The sequence below is a fragment of the Pongo pygmaeus genome, chromosome 4, assembly GCF_028885625.2.
Source record: "Pongo pygmaeus isolate AG05252 chromosome 4, NHGRI_mPonPyg2-v2.0_pri, whole genome shotgun sequence".
Classification (NCBI taxonomy): domain Eukaryota; kingdom Metazoa; phylum Chordata; class Mammalia; order Primates; family Hominidae; genus Pongo; species Pongo pygmaeus.
Window position 1 is genome coordinate 152013070 of NC_072377.2, and position 23328 is coordinate 152036397.

Below are 23328 nucleotides of genomic sequence, written 5' to 3' on the forward strand. Positions count from 1 at the left end.
ATCTCGGAGACAAGGAACCAGCCTCTAGTCACCTTTGATTTGTTGTTTGGCTGCTAAGCACACACATAAATAATCATTCATTTTATATATGAGAAACTTCCATACCTGGACATAATCATCACCTTAGACAAACTGATGAGTATAATGTATATAAAAAAACCCGTTCAACCTCTTATCTATATGGCCAATATTTTGCAGGACTCAAAATGAAATAAGGGAATAAGTGGAAATGTCTATGAGATTCACACTGAGATTTCCTTAAGAAAGGGATTAGAAATTTAACACTCCTGAATAGCTGTGAAGGACACTCTAACTTGTGTTATCTTTAGGGAGATTAGGGGTCAGAAATAAGCATGTCTCTTACATTCCTTTCCAATTTTCTCACAGGCTTTTGAACTAGGGTCAATCAGAAGTGGTCTTTGGAAGAAATGTTCCAATACTGCAACCTAGTACTCAGATTCTCATCGCCTTTTAACAATGTTTATTCATGTGTTGTGTGTGCACCTTCATCCCCTGTAACTTACCTCCTCTGGCCTGCTCAGTACATGGCCTTCTGGGCCAGTTATCCCCATTTCCAACATGCGGGTTTGCTCCTGAAATGAAAAAAGAAAATAGTTCTTCAATAAGCTCAAGTGAGATTTGGAAAAATTACACTGGTATGTTCTGATCTAAAGATCTAAAGAATAAATATGTGTATGTTGAACAGATGTATTAATCCTATATTTGGAGTTGCAATATAGGGTAGACTCAACTAAAAGGATGAAGAAAAAAATTCAAGGGTGATTTGTTTTTATTAGAGGAAAGACAGCTGTCTGTTAGACTACTTCTTGTCTATACTGCCCATCAAGAATCATACCAGGTCACTTATTGTTCATCTCTCTCAGTCTCAGCTGCCTCTGAAACTGTACTTGCTTATCTCATTTGTTTATTCACTCATGCTCTTTAAGCCACTTCACTCAACAAAATGTATTGAGCATCTGCTTCCTGCTAGGCTCTGGGTAAGTACCTGCATTAAAGCAATGTAGCCCCTGACCTCACGGGGCTTACAATTTAGTGCTATGTTTCCCAAAGCGGGGGCCACTCATCACTTACATCAGAATCGCCTGAATTGTTTTTGTAGAAATGCAGATTTCTCGCCCATCCTAGCCTAACACATCAGAAGATGTGAAGTTGAATCCTAGTAATGCATAATCTAATAAACCACTCAGGAGTTTTGATGTTTTAAATCTATGGCTTAAATGAATGGATTCAAAATTTAACGAAACAAAATAGTGCCTCCAAACAGCATTACCTGAGTTAGTGTCTTGGTGAAATTCTGTTTAACCAAGTTGTGGACATGGCAGAAGAAGTGCATGTCCCTTGTGGCTGATGGCTAAATTCCTCAGACTTCTAGCCTCTTTATGGAAGAAGCAGGTAGCTGGGCAGTGAGCACACACACATGAACTGATTGGAACTGGCAGAAATCCCAAGCCACCATTCCTTCAGCGTTACTGGCATTCACTCCGAAATTATTAAGACTGGGTCCCTATGAACCTCTGCACCAGCAGGCCTGGCCTAGTGACCTGGGAGTACTCTGGTAATGTGTGAGACACATAGGAAAGATGGTGAATGCAACAAGCCTTGTCTCACTTTGAAACTATGAGGCATTTAGAAAGGTAAGGATTCTTACCACCTGGAAAAGAACCTTCTGTTTTTTGTTTTTAGTAATATAAATCTCTAAAAGAGGAGTAGAAAGGAAAATGCACATACTAAAAGCAACCATGAGAAGTGAAATGGTCACTATCTCCAGCTCTACAGAAAACAAAGAAAGGTTAGAGGCTTATTTTTCCAGAAAAGCACCTCCACTTTTCATTCTTACCATTCTCACTTATTGAAACTTGAACTGAATTAAATTTCTTCCAAAGTCTAGTGAGTTTCTACTCTAAATTGCCTCCAGTCACACAAGGGTTAAGGTCTCCAACTAAAGAATCTCTGTCTTAGGTGACACTTATGCTTCTGTCTTGTTTGAGAGCACCAGGATAATGCACAGGACAAAGCTAAGCTCAAGTGGTGGCTTCCAAGCACATTTAAATCACCAGGGGATTATTTTCAAAATACACTTGCCTGAACTCTGCTACTGACTTTTCCTAATTCCAGAATACCTGGAATTAGAAAAATTTGGTGATTCTAATGCACTGTTCAGGCTAGTAAGTCCTATTCTGAAGCCATGATGTCCCTATAGCTGAGAGATTAAGAACAACAGTAAAGCCCCTCTGATGCTACCTTACATGCGGATAGCAGTGGGCATGTTGTGGCATTCATCACAGCTACAGTTACATCACAGTTTGGGTCATGACACAACTGTGGCTTGGTCCATGAGGAAAGGAACCCTGTCTTTTTCATCTTCCCCCTCCAAGGCTTGGCACCTACTAGGTGCTCAACAAATATTTCTTGAATGAATGGCTAAAGATGCTGTCCTCTTAGACTGTTTTGCCAACTTGAAATTCTTGAAAATCATCCTTGTTTGTACCCAAAGGCAAAGATTCCTCTCCCATATATTCACTTTTGAATAAGTGCAGCAAGAAATTCTGAGTATAGCAGCTGCCTTCATTTAAACAATGTGATAAAAATCTTTCTGCTCAAGCTGAATTTAATAAACACACACAATAAACTCATCCAAATGGAAAAATGCCCCTACTCTTTTCCTGACTGAGAACAGATCTTCCCAAGGTAGGGAAATAGTAGCAGGAGTGGAAACCAGAGAAACTTCCACTCTAAGGATTCACAAGAGGAAAGAAACTGAGAACAGAGACTTCGGGTTGAAGTCCATCTGCCTCCTCAGGGGCTGGAATTAACTGCCAGAGAGTTTGGTTTCCAGGGCAGCTGAAAGCAGGGCTGGGACCTCTGGCTGCTGCCTTGAAAACTTGGATAAAGGGAGTAGTACTGTTCTAATACCACTGGGTTGCCTCCCACGGGACCAAGGCATTTGGGCTCTCTACAGAAAATGATTTCATTATCTTTGGGTGTGTGGTGGACGTGGGCGAAAGTGCTGTCAGGGTCCTGACTAATTAGCCTCCTTGGTCATAGTGAGAGGAAACTGTACACTTACCTCACCTCCCCCACCAGCAAGACAACATGGAGAGTCTGAAATCACAACAACTGGAGCCCTGCATGGCTGGGGTGCTGCCTGCCCACAAGCCTGCAGCTGGGCTTGGGAGGCAAGGGATCCCAGATATGCCATCTCTGGGTAAAGATACCCACTGAGGTATATCACCTTAGGGGCAAAGATTTCGTTTTCCTAGTTGTTTGCTGTGATCCTTGGGCCAGTGACCTAATCTTTCTGAGCCTGGATGGTCTCATGTATAAAATAGGGAGGATGATAGCACCTTTAAAGGGTTGGGTGAAAATTAAATGAGAATACACCAGAAAATTTACCAGTTCCTGGCACACAGTAGTCAGTGCTCAGCAAATGGCACCTGCTATCAGGAAACTAATGGTCCGAGATGAGGGGAGGCCTAGACATTGTTCCTACACCCCTGCTGACCACATTCACCAAGTTCTGGACAACTTCTAAAATAAAAGCACAGCCCAAGTATTAGTGGGCTATGGAATGCATCTGTTTTGGCTCACTTCAGTAGCTACTGCCTGGCACAAAGTGCTCAGGAAATACTCTTTGAAGGAATGAATAATGGTTTCTTGTTGCCAACATTATCAAATGGATGAAGAAAGCTCACTCTTTTTTTTTTCTGGCTGTCTCCTCCTAGCAAAGGCCTATCTTGAGATGTTTCTGAGATAAACAAAACCCTTCCTAAGACATATCTGTCCATCTATTCCATTAAGCAGCCCAGGAGATGGAGAGATAACTGCTTCCTTCTTCCTTACAAATGATCAATTTGGGCCTTGGGGCCCTCACTTTCATCACTCTTTCCTCAAGTTTCTCAATATGATTTCTAGGAATCCAGTGAGACGTCTGCTCCTCATGAGACCTAAATTCTCTATTATCTAAGGCTGTGAGTTCCACAGACTTGGATCCAATCTCTGGCTTCTGAGAAATGCTGCCTTACGGTCTTTCTTTATGACAGAGAATGTCTTGTAGCTTTGATACATTTTCAGAAGAGAATCAGCAAATGCTCTCCCACTAAATGGTCCAAATTGAAATCCTCCTCTTCCAGGGTGCCTTTTCTGATTCTCCAACAACGGCCAGCCCTCTTTCTGTTTTACCGCATCTTCTAGTTTCATTGCTTGTCTACATTCCCCTCTCTTTTGTTTCTTCCACCTAAATTGTGAGGTACTTTGGAGCAGCTTCTGTCTTTAGCAAGGTACTTATGATGGTGCCTTGCACATATTGAGAGCTCAAGCAGCACTGAAGAAATGAAGAAGAAAATGGGATGCAGACCCAAAGCACGCTCCAGGGAGCTGCACCGTGTTACCTGGGCAATGATATCCCCATTCTCAGCATGAACTTGAGCAATGGCCCCCAGCTCTCCCAGGCAGGTGAAGATCTCATAGAGCTGAAATAGAAATGAGTCTTTGTCACTCATGCAAGCACTTTTAGCAACCCCACAGAAGGGCCAATTACCAGAGCCCAGGCTAAAACAGATGGGATAAAGCAGAGTCACTAGGGCAGAAATATATATTACATAGGCATGGCCAAAGAGGAGTGCTAGTCCAAAGAAATCCTAGGAAACTGACTATATAAAGAACCTACCATGTTCCGTAGGCAGGCAGAGCAAATATATAATAAAGTACTACCAACTCCTCTCCTCTGCCTCTAGCACACATTTCTAATGGAATTATTTTCCCATTGAGCTGAGAGACAGCCTCAGAATTCTTCTAAACAAATGCTCTAGAAAACCACTACAGCCAGGCTAGAAACAAACACAAAAACTGAAACCCTTATCTCTTAACCTGTGAAGGCAGACATACCTTTACCTCTAAGCAGGAGGCATGGGAATTCATTTCTTGTATTTCCTCTGAAAACTTAGCCTCTGTCTAAAGCAAACGCATGTCATGAATTTCTTAGGGGGAGAGTCAGAGGCAAGGCAGTAGGATTATTCCAATCAGCAGAAGGCCCTCCTGGTCCTACAGGCAAAGAGCCTCACACTTTCACTGGGCTTATGAGGGGTTTGGAGCTTGTTTGGTAGATGGAAATTTAGGCATGTTCCTCCTCTTGCCGTTTAAGAAAGCTGCTGCCAGTGGAAACTCTAGCTCCCTGTCTGTCTTGCCATGGGCACCCTGCCCGTTGCCTTTTTTAAAATGTAGCGTGGACTGCAAAGGCTTCAAGAAGCATTCTGGCCCAGTGGTCTCCCACAGTGACCACAGTGATTCATGTTACAAGGGCCCAGGTCATCAGCAACAATAGGAAACCCATCCAGATACCCCAAACCACATAGCAAATGGGTTGTTACCTCTGTGTTAGATACTTGATACAAATCCTTATAAGCCATATAAACCATGAAGGAGTTAACCCCTGCAAAAGAGGGATGGGAGGAAAAACAAGAGAAAGACAACGTTATCATGACTGTCCTCCATCCTTTGCTCCTACTTCCATCGACCATAGGACCCAGCTGCATTACCCAGGCTCCTGTCCAACATAAAGCAGATATTTATATTCTTCAAGAGCATTTTGCTCTGCCCACCCTTGCCCCATAAAATCAACAATTCCTAACAGATATCATAGCAGAATGGTCTCTTCTTCTGTGCCTCTTTCTAAACTCCCCTATCCAGCATCCCCTAGCCCAGAAGGTAAATAAACTTTGATACTGCTCAAGGCAGTAGTAGGTGGCATTAAGAATCACTCTAGCACACCAGTTGTGTTCATACCCTGGGGGCTGCACCACCGAAATCTACCACATACTAGTTCAGTGAGCTTGGGATACTTAACCTCTCTGGACCTCGGTTTCCTCACCTGTTAAACAGAAAAATAACAATACCCTACTTCATAAAGTGGTTGTGAATATTAAAGGAGAGAATACATACAGAGCTCTTAGCACCAGGCTTGGCACATATTTGGTTTCCAATTAATGGATCTCCTGGGATCAGTTCATTTTACTGTGCAGGGTGTTGGATCAGAAAGGAGAACTAAGATACAGACCCTACCCTTAGGGAACTAATGGGCAGGTTTTACCTTGTGCTTAAATAGCTTAAGTTGTAAGGTTTATATGTAAAGATCTATTTAGATCTCACCCCAAATAAACTACTAATACAGTGATTTACAGAAATAGGTGGGACTGGGGAACTGAGAATCATTTTGAGGAAAGGGGGATAATTTTGGTCTCTAACCATTAGGGCCTTCTCAGCCCACTGTGTTCTGGGCCAAAAGTGGGTTGTAATTTGAGAACTTCCCTACCCAGAGTGGTTCAACTCAGGGCAGTCTTCCCAAACACTACCCTTCCCAAAAGCTTCTACATTATCCATGGAATGATCCAGGCTCTTTGATAAAGAAGTGAGTGTTAAAGCCATTCAATTTTCTACCCCGGTTGAGATGCCCAGTGTAAACGCAAATACAGAAAGAAGGAGTTAATCTCACATTCTGTGTCACCAAAGATTTTACAGGGCTTATGGGGTAAGGAGGGGGATGGAAAGAAAATATTATCTTCTGAGGGGGTCATCCTTTCCCTGCCATCCCAGGGCACACTCTTCCACTGGACTCCTAGCATTTGTGTCTAGACTACTCCTTTGGTAACGGTTCCTGCACACTATGACATTTATTCTGTTTTTCTTCATGAGCCTGTTTTCTTTTGCCTTGGGTGTTCAGCAGAGGCCATTACTTACACTTCTCTAAGACCCCCAGGCCGCCTTACAATGCTGAGCACATTGTGAATATGTGTGCTTGTATGTGGGAGCGAGGGGTTTGCAATATCTATTGATCAAAAAGAAGCAGAGAATGGAGGAATCTAAGAAGACAGTGGAACTTAAATCATGTACTCACTGAGAGGACACACGCTGGCACACACACAGAAACATATATACATACACATGAACATATTTTCACACCCTAAGCTCCCAGCCTGAGTACCAATACATCCTTGCTCCTAGAAATGCCTTAGCCTTGTCTAAGGATACCATTGTTATATGATAGTAAGGGTTTGAGCTCTACAGTAAAAACGATACAGGTTAAAAATCCCTAATCTCATAGGTCGTACTAGCCATACAACTTTATGTAAGATTAGTTAGCCTCTCCTAACCTCAGTTTCTTCCTCTGCAGAATGGGCAATATTGCATGGAGGTGAAGAGCATAGAATTTGGATACACCTACTGCTTACTAATGCTATGATCTTGGGCTGCTTATTCTGAGCCTCAGTTTCCCCATCTGCAAAGTGGGGAAAACAATCACTATCTCACGGGGATCCTGTAAGAAGTAAATAAAGTGCCCAGAACATTGCGTTATCCCTACATCCAGTGCTCACGCTCAAGGTTCCAGGCTCCAAGTAAAAGACAGTGACTGAAATGAGTGGATGGTGTTGGAAGGACTGGCAAGAAGAAGCTAAGAGAGGAGGGAGGACAGCATGTCCAGGCTCACCTTTGTCCTTGATGAGGTTCTGCACTTCCTGCTTGACGCTGTCATTCCAGTGGGTGATGTCCACATGCAGGGCATAGTCACAGCAGCTCTTCCCATCAGCCCACTCTCTCCATTTCTCATAGGCCTCAGTCAGGCTGGACTCAGGCTCAGGCACCACATGGTCAACTGAATGACAGAGACCCCAGATGAGTCATTCTCAGACATAGCCTTTGCTCCCCTCTGCCCAGGCCTGCTCCTGCTTGCTTAGGTGTGACTGCAGAATCTCTATTTCCTGAGCATGGAATTAACTTTTGAAGGGGTTCCCTGGTAGTTTCAAGAATGCTGATCACTTAAATGTCACCAAGCTATGTGATTTGGGGCAAATTACTAGCTTCCCTAAACCTCAGTTTTCTTTCCTTTAAGTTGGTGCCAAGTGGGGTGGGAGACAGGGTGTTACTAGTGCCTTTCTTCTGAATTTATAAGATTAAATGGGAAAATGCATGTAAAGTACTTCATCTAATGCCTGGCTCATGGTGAGTGCTCAATAAATGTTAGCCATCAATGAGTGACTATTATGTGTCATTATTACTAGTACTGTGGGGAGGTCACTGCTAGTGAAAAAAGTCAGACTCTCTTCCAAGGGTGAAAGTGAGGTTTAAATAAGTTAGGGCACAAGACATTGAGGCTCTCTGCTATAGGACAAAGCTGGTGTCAGTTACATAAACCTGATACTGGGCCCGCAGATCTTATTTCCATGGAAACTTCTTGTCAAGAATCTGGTTTCTTTGAGGCCCAAATCTACCCTTTCACCCGCAACCATGGATACATTTTTTTTAAACAATGGCATCTACAGTTGATGAAGAAAAGGCAAAAGGTACACTTTCATAGTTCCCCTGAATAGCTGAGGCAAAGTACAAGTAAGGACAAAGTACAGCTAAGGACAACTTTCCAGAGAGGAATTTTGAAATATACATAAAAAACCTGGACATTTTTCAAACCTTAACCCAATATTTATTCCCACACCTATGAATTATTCCTAGGGAAATAAATGAGGCTGTATACAAAATTTTGGTTCCAAGGATGTTTGCTACTTATTTATCTATGTGCAAAATCGGAAACAATTGAAATTGTTAACAATAGAGAAGTTAGGTTAAATACATAAATCCTTTATAAAATGGATGACTAGGAATCCACTTTAAATGTTGGGGTAGAAAAAAAATGAATGCAAAGATATCCGTGACATATTATTTAGCAAAAATGGAAGGTTAAAATATAGTACATATACTGTGATCCTAGTTCGGCCAAATAGGATTTTTAAATTGTGTACAATATACAGCCAAACTCTAACAGCAATGTGGGATTATGAGGTTTATTTTCTTTTTGCATCTCTAGGTTTCCTAATTTATCTATGAAGGACACAATTGCTTTTGTGGTTCTTTGTAAGTTTTACTCTCGTCACTGGGAATCTGACTTCCCTAATGCAGATGGCCAAGCATAATACAAATCTCAAGGATGCCAAACAGGTCCAACTCCTTGCCCAGATGGCAGAAAGCCAGGCCAAGATCACTCATTCCCGTAGTCTTCTATCAAAGGCAGCCTGAGTGCACTTATCGGAAAGCAAATGCATGGAGCTACATTACTAATGTCTGGGGCAACACCAGGGCTTTTGTCAGCAGGCAGCTGCTGAGAAGTCAGCAGGCTTCCACCCTTCAGCTGGAGAATTGCACCCTGAATTGCACCTTTTATGGCTTTGGTGCAATTTTTCTGGGCTTCCACACCCAACTAGCTGAAGCTGAACCCTGCTCATGCTCCTGTCAAAAGGAAGCTGAACCCTGCTCATGCTCCTGTCAAAAAGACAGTGGGCAGTAATTCTACAACTCAGGCTGTCCTGTGTTCTCAGGGGATGTATATGGTGTTAAAACAAACAGTGCTCTCTGCCTGACCAAGTTTGGGGCCAGCACTGGGATGGGACCCAATTCATCAGGATTCCTTTGGGACAGGAAGGACTGCCCTGGAATGCCATTGGTTCAGTAATCCAATGGCATGCAACTCCCTGGATTTTTTTTGGAATTGCAATAGAAAAAAACAAAACAAAACAAAAATTAACAACAAGAGAAACCACTCCTACAGCTTGCCAAATGTTAAAGATATGAATTGGTCAAAATACAGTGCAGACCAGATAGCACTAAATGCAACAGGAAGTCAAAGATGCAGATGCCTCCAGCACCGGTTGCTTTTACGACATGACCAGCGTCCCAGTAGAAGCTTTAAACCAAGCTCAGTGATTTTGAAAACCTCCACCAGACACAGCTTCACCCACTGACGTTCACAAAATTTCCAAGAAATGTAATTCTCCATAATCCCTCTCTCCGTGATACTCCTTAGCTCCATTCACGCTTCTCTGCCCTCCTTTCTCAGACCCAAGTGGGCAGGTTTGAAATAACATTTCATCTTCTATCCTTAACTTTTTAAGTCTACTTTCACCTCTTACTAGCCCAGAGATGCTATTTCCTATTCTCCACTCATTGCAGGAGCCAGCATCTGTTGCTAAGGTAGACAAGAGGGCAGCTGCTGCCATGACCAAGAGCCTCATGAATCTCCTCTCTGTAGTTACAGGGAGCGGCCCATTTCCTCAGCTCAATCTGCTTTTCTCAGGTCCCATCAGGCAAAACATCTATAAACTGAATTGGGGCAAGTATACAAGTTATAGTAAGAGAGTTCTGGAGATAACACATTCATTAAACACACACTTCTGAGAAACAGGAGTGTGTAAAATATGAAGACTTACTGATCATGGTGGTGCCACCTGCTAAGGCCGCCTTTGTCCCTTGGAAGAAGTCATCTACTGTGGTCATTCCCTTATATGGCATCTGGAAGTGAGTATGGACATCGATGCCTCCAGGGATCACCATCTTCCCATTGGCTTCGATGGTCTTCACTCCTCCAGGAACAATCAGATTGTCTCCAATTTGTCTGGTGAAACAAATAAAAAAATGATCAAACACTTGGTCATTTAAAAGTGCAATTTCCAAGACAAATATAGTGGTATAAGGATTTTAAACAGTGTTACTTGTATTTATCAAATTAATCTTTGCAAGTGACTCGCAAGCTTAGCAATCTATAAATAAAGACAGATATATACAGAAAACAAGGTTTATAGTCACAGAATGATCTGATATGCCATTCGGTGGGACCATGTGTCCTGGTTTAGTACTATAACCCCAGGGGTTTGACAGTGTTTAGAATACAGTGTGTGTAATAATTTTTTAATATAAATATTTTTATTATTCCTTTCATTTTGTTCTTTAAGTTAAGGTGAGAAATAACATTTGGAGAAGGATCTGAAGAGTATAAAATAATGCACTGTTAGAAGAGACTGAAGAAGATAATAGTGAATCATTTAAAGAAAAGGTATGGGAACTTAGCTATCTTTTAAGTGGGGTCATCTTTGCTCCTAACAAAAGATTCTGTCTGGGTTATTTCCCACCTAAGTCTTCACTCCCAATTCCACCCTTTCCTGATCATTTATCAGCCAATCACAGCTGATGGCAGATTCACCAGGAGGAAGTCAAAGATGCACATGCCTCCAGCACCAGCTGCCTTTATGACATGGTCAGTGTCCCAGTAGAAGCTTTTAGCCGAGCTTAGTGATTATGAAAACCTCCACTAGACACGGCTTCACCCAGGAAGCTTCAGAGCATCTTAGGAAGGAATAGGGGGGAGACTCAGGCAGAAGTAAGCCAATGAGTATCTCAAAGGCAAGCCTCCAAGGAAAGTGACAAATACAACTAGTCCCCACACAATGCTGCTTATAGATCAGCCAGTATTGCTTGGCTCATACGTGGTATCACATCTTTGATTTAAATAGCTGGTTAAACATGTCCACTATGGATACCAGGGAGACCTATGATTCATAAGCCTCTATATGACCATTAAAAATCTCCTACCTTGGGATATCTGTACCTCACTGTCCACGGCATGAATATTTTCCTCTTTTGTCTACAGACAGCCAAGAAAGACAATCTCTTGGGGCAGTAAGAAGTCTACCACTGGCCTCTCAAACTCCAAGTTCTGCAACTAAAATAAAGTATTCCTGACAACTCTAAGAGTTCAACTTTACCACATCATCACTGGGCCATTCCAGAGCCACCATAATTCAAAATATACTGGTAAAATGCAGCCTCTGATCATAAGTCCATTCTAGTTCAGATACTGGCCAATTCTGTTCTCATTTTTCTCTCTCACAGGTTCTCCTTTAAGGAAAATTGAGAACTAAGGGCATGAAGAATTGCCTGGCTTGTGTGTGTGTTTTCATCCATTTTGACAACTAGTTTAATACCAAGCCTGAAATAGAAATGGCTTCCCCCTTCTTCACTGCTCCACCAATGAAGGCCGCACTAATCCTTCAAGGCTCAGCTTCCATCTTCCCTCCTCCATCAAGTTTCTAGCAACAGCCAAGTCTAATAATGAGTGAGGTTGATGTGGGCTATCTGGATTCACAATCCTGGCTCTGCTAGCTACTAGCTGTATAACCTCGGCCAAATTACCTTACCATGCCTCAATTCTTTCCTCTGTAAAATGTAATAAAGACGCCTCCTCCACAGGATTGTGCTGCAGCTTAAATGTGAATATTATGTTAAGCCCATAAAACACTGTTAGGTAACTAAGAATTCAATAAATGTCAGCTATTATAATTAATAATCAGTCCACTCCCTTCTCTGAATCTCACCTGTTCTATGAATATAATACTTGATATGCCACTCCTTGGTAATGCTAGGTCCTTTGCATATATACAGATATCTCAGTTCCCCTAAAAGACTAAAAGGTCCCGGGGGAAGACAGCATGATGCTTTGGGCCTTGATAATGAGTACCATACCGTGTGACATAGCATGAGTCCAATATCTCAAAAAATTGCCTGGCACATAACAAGTATTCCACAAATATTCACAGACAGACAAACAACTATGTGATAGTTAGAGGAAGTTATTTCTGTTCTTATGCTCTGTGAGTTAAGAATGTTGTTGGAGACATACAAAATTTCAGGACTGAATTATGATCATTTAACTCAACCTTCTCTCCACCACCAACACACACATCTGATGGTTAAATTCCTTCTACAACATCCTTGGCAAGTGGCCTTTCAGTCTTTCTAATAGAAATGGCAAAAAGGAATCGTCTTACACCTTCAACCCTGGTTGTAGATTCCTGAAGCACCGTGTGAAGATGGATTCTAAACCTGTATTTAAGGCTCAATTGTAAAAAGTTCTGTGATCAGACGAGATCAGGCACGTTCAGGGTGGTATGGCCATAGCGCCACTCCTATTCAACATCGTATTGGAAGTTCTGGCCAGGGAAATCAGACAAGAGAAAGAAATAAAGCGTATTCAAATAGGAAGAGAGGAAGTCAAATAGTCTCTGTTTGCAGATGACATAATTGTATATTTAGAAAACCCCATCATCTCAGCCCAAAAACTCCTTAAGCTGATAAGCAACTTCAGCAAAGTCTCAGGATAAAAATCAATGTGCAAAAATCACAAGCATTCCTATACACCGGTAATGGACAAATAGAGAGCCAAACCATGAGCAAACTCCCGTTCACAATTACTACAAAGAGAATAAAATACCTAGGAATACAACTTACAAGGGATGTGAAGGACCTCTTCAAGGAGAACTATAATCCACTGCTCAAGGAAATAAGACACAAACAAATGGGGAAAAAATCCCTGCTCACAGATAGGAAGAATCAATATAATGAAAATGGCCATATTGCCCCAAGTAATTTATAGATTCAATGCTATTCTCATCAAGCTACCATTGATTTTCTTCACAGAATTAGAAAAAACTACTGTAAATTTCATATGAAACTAAAAAAGAGCTTGTATAGCAAAACAATCCTAAGTAAAAAGAACAAAGCTGGTGGCATCATACTACCCGACTTCAAACTATACTATAATTTTACAGTAACCAAAACAGCATGGTACTGGTAGCAAAACAGATACATAGACCAATGGAACAGAACAGAGGCCACAGAAATAACACCAAACCTCTACAACTATTTGATCCTTGACAAACCTGACAAACATAAGCAATGGGAAAAGGATTCCCTATTGAATAAATGGTGTTGGGAAAACTGGCTAACAGGAACTGGACCCCTTCCTTATACCTTGTACAAAATTAACACAAGATGGATTAAAGACTTAAATGTAAGACCTAAAACCATAAAAACCCTAGAAGAAAACCTAGGCAATACCACTCAGGACATAAGCATGGGCAAAGACTTCATGACTAAAACACCAAAAGCAATGGCAACAAAAGCCAAAATAGACAAACGGGATCTAATTAAATTAAAGAGCTTCTGCACAGCAAAAGAAACTATCATTAGAGTGAACAGGCATGGGAGAAAATTTTTGCAATCTATCCATCTGACAAAGGGGTAATACCCAGAATCTACAAGGAACTTAAACAAATTTACAAGAAAAAAACAAACAACCCCATCAAAAAATGGGCAAAGGATATAAACAGACACCTCTTAAAAGAAGACATTCATGTGGCCAACAAACAGATGAAAAAAAGCTCATCATCACTGGTCACTAGAGAAATGCAAATCAAAACCACAATGAGATACCATCTCACATCAGTTAGAATGGCGATCATTAAGAAGTCAGGAAACAACAGATGCTGGAGAGGATTTGGAGAAATAGGAACGCTTTTACACTATTGGTGGGAGTGTATCTAGTTCAACCATTGTGGAAGACAGTGTGGCAATTCCTCAGGGATCTAGAACCAGAAATAGCATTTGACCCAGCAATCCCATTACTAGGTATATACCCAGAGGAATATAAATCATTCTACTATAAAGACACATGCACAGGTATGTTTATTGCAGCACTATTCACAATAGCAAAGACTTAGAACCAACCCAAATGCCCATCGATGACAGACTGGATAAAGAAAAGGTGGCACATATACATCATGAAATACTATGCAGCCATAAAAAAAAGAATGAGTTCATGTCCTTTCAGGGACATGGATGAAGCTGGAAACCATCATTCTTAGTAAACTAACACAGGAACAGGAAACCAAACATCGCATGTTCTCACTTATAAGTGGGACTTGAACAATGAGAACATATGGGCACAGGGAGGAGAATATCAAACACCAGGGCCTGTCGGGGGTGGGGGAAAGGGGAGGGATAGCATTAGGAGAAATACCTAATGAAGATGACAGGCTGATGGGTGCAGCAAACCACCACGGTACATGTATACCTATGTAACAAACCTGCACGTTCTGCACATGTATCCAAGAACTTAAAGTGTAATAATAATAATAATAAAAAAGTTCTGTGAACAATTAGTGCTGCCTATGATGAGCTCTGAAATGAGGAAGCATTTGGTAACAAATTTTTCCCATTCTCTCCAAATGAGAGAGCTTGCTACCTCCGAATAGAGCCAACTATATATAATAATTTTTTAGTTAATAGAAAAACATAAAATCAATTGTGGCTTATATTTTGAAGAAATTATTGTCATATATTTTGGTTTTCCCATTGTTTCCATTTTTCTTACTTCCAATATAAGAAAGTAATAATGTAAATTGGCAAGGTAACTATGAACAAATATTTTTTGTTCTTGCATTTGTTCATTCATTCATTCATTCACTCGCTCATTCATTCAATGTTATTTGACTAATACATTAACTTTTAGCAAGTTATTTGCTCTCTATGTGCTGCTTTCTCCTCATCTAAGGAAAGAGGATAATAAAAGTACAGTACTTACTTCGGAGGGCTGCTGGCTGATTGAGAGAAAGCATGCAAAACATTTAACATTGTGCCTGGCACATACTGCACATTCAATAAAAAGTAGCTCTTATCAAATTTTTATGTGCTAAGTCCTGGGTTAAGTATTGGGGATGTGGAATAAACAAGATATGTAAGATATGAGAGTAAGTCTCCTTACTCTCAAAGGAGACTAACAGTGTCAGAATTGCTATGATTGATGAAAGCACAAGCTAGTTTTGTTTGTTTGTTTTTGAGACAGAGCCTAGCTCTGTCACCCAGGGTGGAGTGCTGGAGTGCAGTCATGCCATCTTGGCTCACTGCAACCTCTACCTCCTGGGTTCAAGTGATTCCCTTGCCTCAGGTTCCTGAGTAGCTGGGACTGCAGGTGTACACCACCACACCCGGCTAATTTTTGTATTTTTAGTAAAGACAGGGTTTCACCATGTTGCCCAGGCTGATCTCATACTCCTGAGCTCAAGTGATCTGCCCGCCTCGGCCTCCCAAAGTGCTGGGATTACAGGCACTTAATTACAACTGCCGTGCCCGGCCGAGCACAAGCTGTTTTGAAAGCACACAGAAGGGAAAGCTAGCCTAGACTTGGGGGCTGGTAAAAAACATTTGTCTGCAGAAAACTATATCTAAGCCAATTTTTCAAAGATAAGCAAGAGATCTCTTATAACCAAAATCTTTAACTAGTCAAAGAAGTTAAGTCATAAAAAAATAAAACTAAAAGAGGCCAGATAGGGCTAATAGAATGGGTTGGATACACCCAGTCTTTTACAACATCTTAGCAGGGTAGTGTACTTTGTTTTCTGTGATGAAACACTATGCAAATCAAATCTTTTTTTAAAGTTCACTATGTAGGAAACCTACACATAAAACTTACCTGGCTGTGCCACTTACAGGCATCCAATAATATACATTTTAGAATGTAATTATATATCCCTAATGAATTTATTTGCAAATCTTGCATGAAATCTATGTCCTATCTGTGCTCTGCCCATCTAAGTCCTATCCTTATGTCAAGGTTCAGATTAAACACTCTCTCTACCCCAAAGCATTACTTCTAAATGAATTTCTTCTTCTTTGTACTTCTAAATCACTTATCCCGACTTCAACTCCTTTGATACCTATTGCACAAAGCCTTATATTTTTAGGGTGCTGTAATTTGTGCACATTTTCCAGTATCCTTAAGGATGATGGCCACATCTTCCACTTTTCCATGACCCATAGAATGTTCATCAATACTTTCTGCCCAAAGTTGCCCTCAGTATCATTTCATTCTGTTGATTAAATTAAGATTTTTTTCACTACATTCATGTAATCCAAGCTTCTTTATGAGCCATTAATGAAGAGAGGAAGTGCAAAACAATAACGAGAAGAATTCCATATACATACTTTATTAAGCCATCTTCCATGTAAATATCAGCATAAAAGGACTGATCATCATTGACGATTCTGCCTCCCTTGATAAGGAGACGGTCACTCTAGAAAAGAAGGAAAACATGAGTCGTTATCACAGGTATGATTTCAGAGAAGAGTGATCTGCCAACGTTTTCCCAATTCATTGTTCTAGATGTCTAGTAGAAACACATTTACCAAAGACATATGTGTGCTCAATGCACTCAACATTTAAAGTAGGTGTATTTGTTGGGGATCCAGTCTTTCTTGTTTGCCCTTAATTCAAATTATTCTAGAGTTTCACCTCTTGCTTCTGCATTCTATTAATATTATAGCCACCTGGAAACACATCTACTCAAGTAAGTGAGACATTCTTTATATTATATTTTCTGATTCAGTAGGCACTAAATATTTAAAGTGGGATAACATATGCCTCAGTGCCTAGTGCACTCTCTAGTACTCTGTTGACACTCAATGGTGATTCTCAAAAATAGAACTTAAGGTTAGGCATACAAGGAAAGAGGCTTTTAAAAGTATTTGCAATTACACGAGGACGTGCTCAGATCATGGTTATGTCTAAAATTCAGGATACTTACAAATGTAGGCACAAGTACACACAATGTTGTAAAATATGTAATAAAACCACTAGAAGGGAAAAAGGCAAAGTATCTATAGTATTTAACTTACAATGGAGAAATTATGCAGGATTTATATTTACCTCATTATACTCAATATTTCTCACATTTTCTGAGTGCATTTCTTTATTGCTTGAATTATGAGAAAAATAAAGCCTTTTTAAAAATTATAACTTAGATGAAATTTGAGTTACCCAACAGGAAACAATGCAAGTTATTAACAAAGTAAACATATACTTTATATATAAGTCAGGAGAGGGACAAATCAGTGTCAACCTGACAGATCACAAGTTTCATTAAACGAATGGAGCTTAGACTGGAGTATGAGGGATGGATGAAGTTTTGTTGGGTTCATGGAGGAGAAAACAATTCCCAGGAGTCTGGCTGGTTGTAGCTACAGCATGAATAAAGAATGAGAGGCTGGACTTTGTGAAGAATTCAACTTCACAAAGAGATTTCAACTCCAACCATCCATCCATCCATCCATCCTTCCATCCATTCCCAGGTCATTGCTTTTATGGAGCTTAAAGGGAAAGTCTGGCAATAGACAAATAAAGTCAACAAAACAAATCAAGCAATCTAAAATTATATTAAGTGTCACAAAATATAGGGGAGTGGGCGTGTTTAGAGGCTGGAAAATGTCTTTTCAGGGAAGAGCAATTTAGATGGGGGTGGGGTGAAGAACTTCTCTAGGTAGAAGGAATAGCATGTGCACAAGCCTAGAGGTAGGATGAAGTTTTGTTTCTCTGAAAACCTGAAAAAGCTCAATGTGGAAGGAGTTTAGGGTTCAAGGAAGAAAGTGGCATTAAATCAGGTTGGGGAGGTAGGCAGGCTACTCATGCTGGGTTTGGTAAGTGTTTGAGTTTGAATGAAAATACACTGAGACATATGTCAGGATTGCAAGCAGAGGGGTGAAGACCTGTGTTGATAAGTCAGCTCTAGAATGCACTGCTCAGGGCCAATGTTCTCCATGGCTATTTGACTATGAGGATTAAGAGTCACTGATTAAGGGGTCAATGGCAGGGAGACATCATATGCAGGGCCAACCATGGTCATCATTCCCTTGATGCTGATTCTGTAGCCCCTGTTTGAGAACATCAGCTTTCAAAGAGGATATAAATTTTATGGAGGATGGAGCCCCAAAACCAGTTGACTTCTGGCTTCAGAAATGAAAGGGCCAGAAAATGAGATTTGAAGGTAGGCCCCATCTGGGATACAGAAAATTACCACTTAGCTTCCCCTGCTCTTCTAAGGTATTGCATAAGAAGAAATTTCATCATATCATATTGTCAGGGGAAATTATTTTTTTAAAGATACAGATCAATAAAGTGTTCCAAAACAAACTACATATGTGGCAAGGAAGACATGCCTATGAGGTCAAATACAAAGGTCCACCACACATGATATACAAGCCCCTCATGATCTGGTCTGTTAATATGTCCACCCTCATTTCTATCATGTGTGGCCTATATTTTAAAATGACAAAACATGCAGTTCTTGTCACATTATCAGGCTCTCTGTCCACTAGGCATTTACAAACATGTTCTCTCTGCCTTCTCATATAATCACCTGGCATCTAGCAGTCATCTCCTTTGTCAAGGCCCCAAAGGGCTTTTTCTCCACGATGTGTGACCTGACCTTCCAGCAAATTTCACCTGCTCCCACTGCAAGTTAGTTGGAAAAATAGCAATGTTCTACTGTAGCTGATTTATTTATTACTCAAGTTATCTCCTGACTAAACCAAAGACTCCTTTAGTCCTGGAACAATGTATCTTTTGATATTTCTACCTTAGTTCCTGGAGCTCATCCTAGACAGCTATTCCATACTGGCTGAATGAATAGGTGAAGGGTGGGACACAGGAGGTTGTATTATGTCCACGTGATGGAAAGGTGTCTGGGTCAGAATATTGTGGGAAGCGGCCAAAAATTAGAGTTTTGAGAAAATAAATGATGGCTTTGTGATATACTATTTTAACAGTACTGCAAAATTATATGAGGCAGTCCTAGGTCTGTGCTTCCAAACTAGTGTGTACACATTAGAAAAATATATATTCCCAGGCTGTGCTCTACATCACCAAATCTGTATTTTATAAGCTCCTTATGCAGCCATCAGGCAGCCCAGTACCAAGTCACAGACCAGCACAAGGAACCACTGCCCTCCTGCCTGCCCCCAACCCCACCCCACAGTTCTATGTGTGTCCAGGAAGGTGACAGAGCATCTTCAACAGGAACTTCATAATAATAACAATCTTGGTAACTGTAAGAGTACCCTCCCTCTCATAACTCAATGCTTTCCTGATTTTATCTTCCCAGCAAAGAGCTGAGCTAAACTGGGTTTTGGAAAGGGGCCAGTTTCTGTCTGAACTGAGACCAGTTATGAAATATGACCAGCCTAAGGACACCCAGCCCTGAGCCACTGGTGTGATCATCACTCCCTTCAACAAGCATGAAATGTCAGCAAAGGGGCAAATGCTATCTCCAGCCCTGTGAACACCAGGGTGATAGTAAGCACTGATCCAAGTGGAATTAACACCATTGAGATGGTGTCATTGGAAACTTTTCAAATAGTAATTAAATAAAATCTTTCTGGCTCAATAATCAGGAATCTAAACAGAGCCCAAAGATGAATGATAGGCCTGGTGTAGGTTTCAGAGAAGAGATTAAGAAGAGTTTTCTCCATGGGCTACAAATATTAATATTATTAATTTGTTTTCACCATGCAGAGCAAAAATATCAAAACCTGAACTTAAACAGCTCAAATAAATGCTTCCTCTAGTGGTCTTCAGCTTGCCCTGCTATCCTCCCCAATTTTAACTCTTTCCATGGAAGGGGGATCCACTACAAAGGGCGGCCTAGGCAAATCAGTCATCAACAAAGAGGAATCTGAAAGGCAATTTGTGGGCTTGGCACTGGGGAATCTGAGCGTGGGGTATGACATAACCACTGACCACCCCCAGGTCACATAAAATCAAACCTCACTGGACACAAAAAAGTGTTTGTCTATGAATTCATGCATGAGCCTGATAGATTAACACATGCTAGGATCAAAAGCCAACAAAATGAACAAACCCAACATCTCTGATTAAAAGTTGCTCTCTCCTTTGCAGGGACATGGATGGAGCTAGAAGCCATTATCCTTAGCAAACTAACACAGGAATAGAAAATCAAACACTACCCATTCTCACTTATAAGTGGGAGCTGAACAATGAGAACACATGGACACAGGGAGGAAAACAACACACCCTGGGGCCTGTCATGGTGGGTGGGGTGCAGGGAGGAGGGAGAGCATCAGGATAAACAGCTAATGCATGCTGGGCTTAATACCTAGGTGATGGGTTGATAGATGCAGCAAACAACCATGGCACATGTTTACCTATGTAACAAACCTGCGCATCCTGTGCATGTATCCCAGAACTTAAAATAAAATAAAATAAAAGTTCCCTCAGTGATGTATATGGCTCAGTGGGCCTCTTCACCTTGTTCCTGGCAGCCAAGACTGCCAAGCGTCCATGAGCTGATGTCTGAGGAGGTCAAATGGTCTTGTCTAAAAGTTAGCAATCTTTCTAATGTAATTATATATATATATAAAGAATGATTATATCACTAGGGCATGCTGTGGTAATCTGAAGGGTATCTGGAACCCAAAATGAATGTATTCAGATCCTGAAGCAACCCGCCACTGACCTGCCTTAGGCCCTGCACAGCTACCAAGAGCTGAGTGTGTCACTGTCTTGCAGCCCAGCAGGGTTCTAGGCATACCAGCTGGCAAGTTTGGGTCCAGCTAGGTTTTGCCACTGCTGGGAGAATCAGACACACCACTTAACTACGTGTGTGATCTTGAGTTGGGACTTAACCTCTCAGAGCATCGTTTTTTTTCATCAGCCCAGAGTGGATAATAATACTTAGCTCACATCACAGGGTGGCTGCCAGTGTGTGTGTGTGTGTGTGTGTGTGTGTGTGTGTGTAATCTAGCACACAAGTAAATAGCTAACAAATATTACATTTATTCCATTAATATTATTTATAATACTTTGAATGTTTTTAAGCCTTAAGTATGTTGGTGAGAGACTATTTCTATTTTCCAAATGGGGAGATATATACAGAGAGGTGAGTGACCTTCTCCAAATGACAGAGTAGATTAGTTCCAATTTGAAGTAAATCCATGTCTCCCATCTCCTGGCACATCACTGATTTCTCCTAGGCCACTGTACCAAGTGTCTTTAAACCTTATGACAAGCAGCTCTTTCTGACAGGGGTCTCTTCTCTATTGAATACTGAATTTGTTCCAGTGTCCAATCTGCATCCAGTTCTCTCAGGTAGGTAGCTTTAGGAATCCAGTAACTTTTAAGCCACTACTTATAAAATCAGTGCAATACACCTGCCCCTTATGGCCTGAATGTGTTAATGTAGTTTATAAAGGGATCTACTTTGCAGTCCAGCTTGGCACAGGACTTTAAAGTGTGATATAAGTCTAACATCTTTTCCTTCACTAGGGTATGATACTGATTAGGAAAACTAACCAAAAAAACTCAGTGTGGGAGAAGGAGAATGAAAGAGAGAGGAACAAAGAAATGAATAAAGGAAGGAAGTAAAAAGAGAGAGAGAAAGCAAAAGAAAGGGAGAGAAAAAGGTAGGGAGGAAGGGAGGGAGGAAAGGAGGGAAGAAAAAAGAAAGGATGGGGGCCAGGTGTGGAGGCTCACGCCTGTAATCCCAGCACTTTGGGAGGCCAAGGCGGGTGGGTCACCTGAGGTCAGGAGTTCGACAGCAGCCTGGCCAACATGGTGAAACGCTGTCTCTACTAAAAATACTAAAAAAAAAGAAAAAAATTAGCCAGGCATCATGGCAGGCCTCTGTAATCCCAGCCACTCGGGAGGCTGAGGCAGGAGAATCACTTGAACCTGGGAGGCAGAGATTGCAGTGAGCCAAGATCACACCATTGCACTCCAGCCTGGGTGACAGAGTGAGACTCAGTCTCAAAAAAGAAAAAAAAAAGGAAAAAGAAAAAAGAAAGGAAGGAAAGGAGGGAGAAAAGGAGAAAGAGAGGAAAGGGCAGGGAGAGAGAACTGGAAGATGTAATAAATGCTATAAGGAATGTTATTAAGAATGACAGATGCAAAGTAAAATAGGGAACGAAAAGAGAATCTTGAGCTAAAAGCCTACTAGAGATGTTGGTCTCCATTTTAGTTTTCCTCCCCTAGTCTTCAACTTAGAGAATATAAATTACCACCTTTGTCTATCTGAGGTAATGAGAACATGCCTCTCAGAGAAATCAAAGCCCTCCATGGACTTCTTCCCAGTCAATAAAATCAGCCTGAGAACAGCGCTTAAGACACATCTGTTCCACACTCCGCAGACATTCCAGCAGCTCAGAGTAAAAACTATAATCCTATAAAGAGGATATAAACTGAAGAATGAGACTCCCAAAATCAAATATTTTGTTACCTGCATTAACAAAGTGCAGACTGTGACCTTCTCAGTGGGGATTCAAGATCCTTTTAAAATCCAGATGAAGGTGCAGGTGGTTATTTAAAATAAATTCCCATTTGGGCAATTAGATTTGATTTCCTAAAACACCTTCACTCTTAAGAAAACATCAGGATGGATAGACTGCATGGATGAAATCTTGTTTTTCTTCCCCAAAGCAGCATCAGTTCAAGAAGAGAGGAAAAACCAGACATTCTAAGATAGTCCAGTTGACTCAAGGTGGTATTTAGGAAAAGGTACTAAATACGCTCTCAGGAAACTCGAGTTCTCATCCTGGCTCTGTTATTAAATATGTTGCCTTGGGTGAGACATGCAGACATGAGCTTGACTTCTAGCACCAACACTACCCGTGTTTGGATAAATGACTTCACCTCTCTGGGTGGGCTTCAGTTACCTCATCAGTGAACAATGGGGACAATGATACCTTTTTCTGAGGGTGCAGACAAGGATTGTGGGGCATACTATATATAAAGGGTTGAACTCTGCTTGGCACACTATAAATGCTCAATATATGTGAGCTACCATCATCATTATTATTTCTTACAATTAT

General features: G+C 41.1%; 1 protein-coding gene across 1 annotated transcript in view; it reads right to left on the reverse strand.

The window, feature by feature from the left end:
* The window catches only part of DPYSL3 (dihydropyrimidinase like 3), a 120440-nt gene that overhangs the window by 17158 nt on the left and 79954 nt on the right, over positions 1–23328 (reverse strand). Inside the window, exons 2-7 of the mRNA XM_054488339.2 lie at positions 16657–16745; positions 10269–10453; positions 7502–7666; positions 5388–5449; positions 4410–4490; positions 525–593 (exon numbers count right to left, since the gene is read on the reverse strand). Coding sequence (XP_054344314.1) covers positions 525–593; positions 4410–4490; positions 5388–5449; positions 7502–7666; positions 10269–10453; positions 16657–16745 — 651 coding nt within the window. The remainder of the gene's footprint in view (positions 1–524; positions 594–4409; positions 4491–5387; positions 5450–7501; positions 7667–10268; positions 10454–16656; positions 16746–23328) is intronic.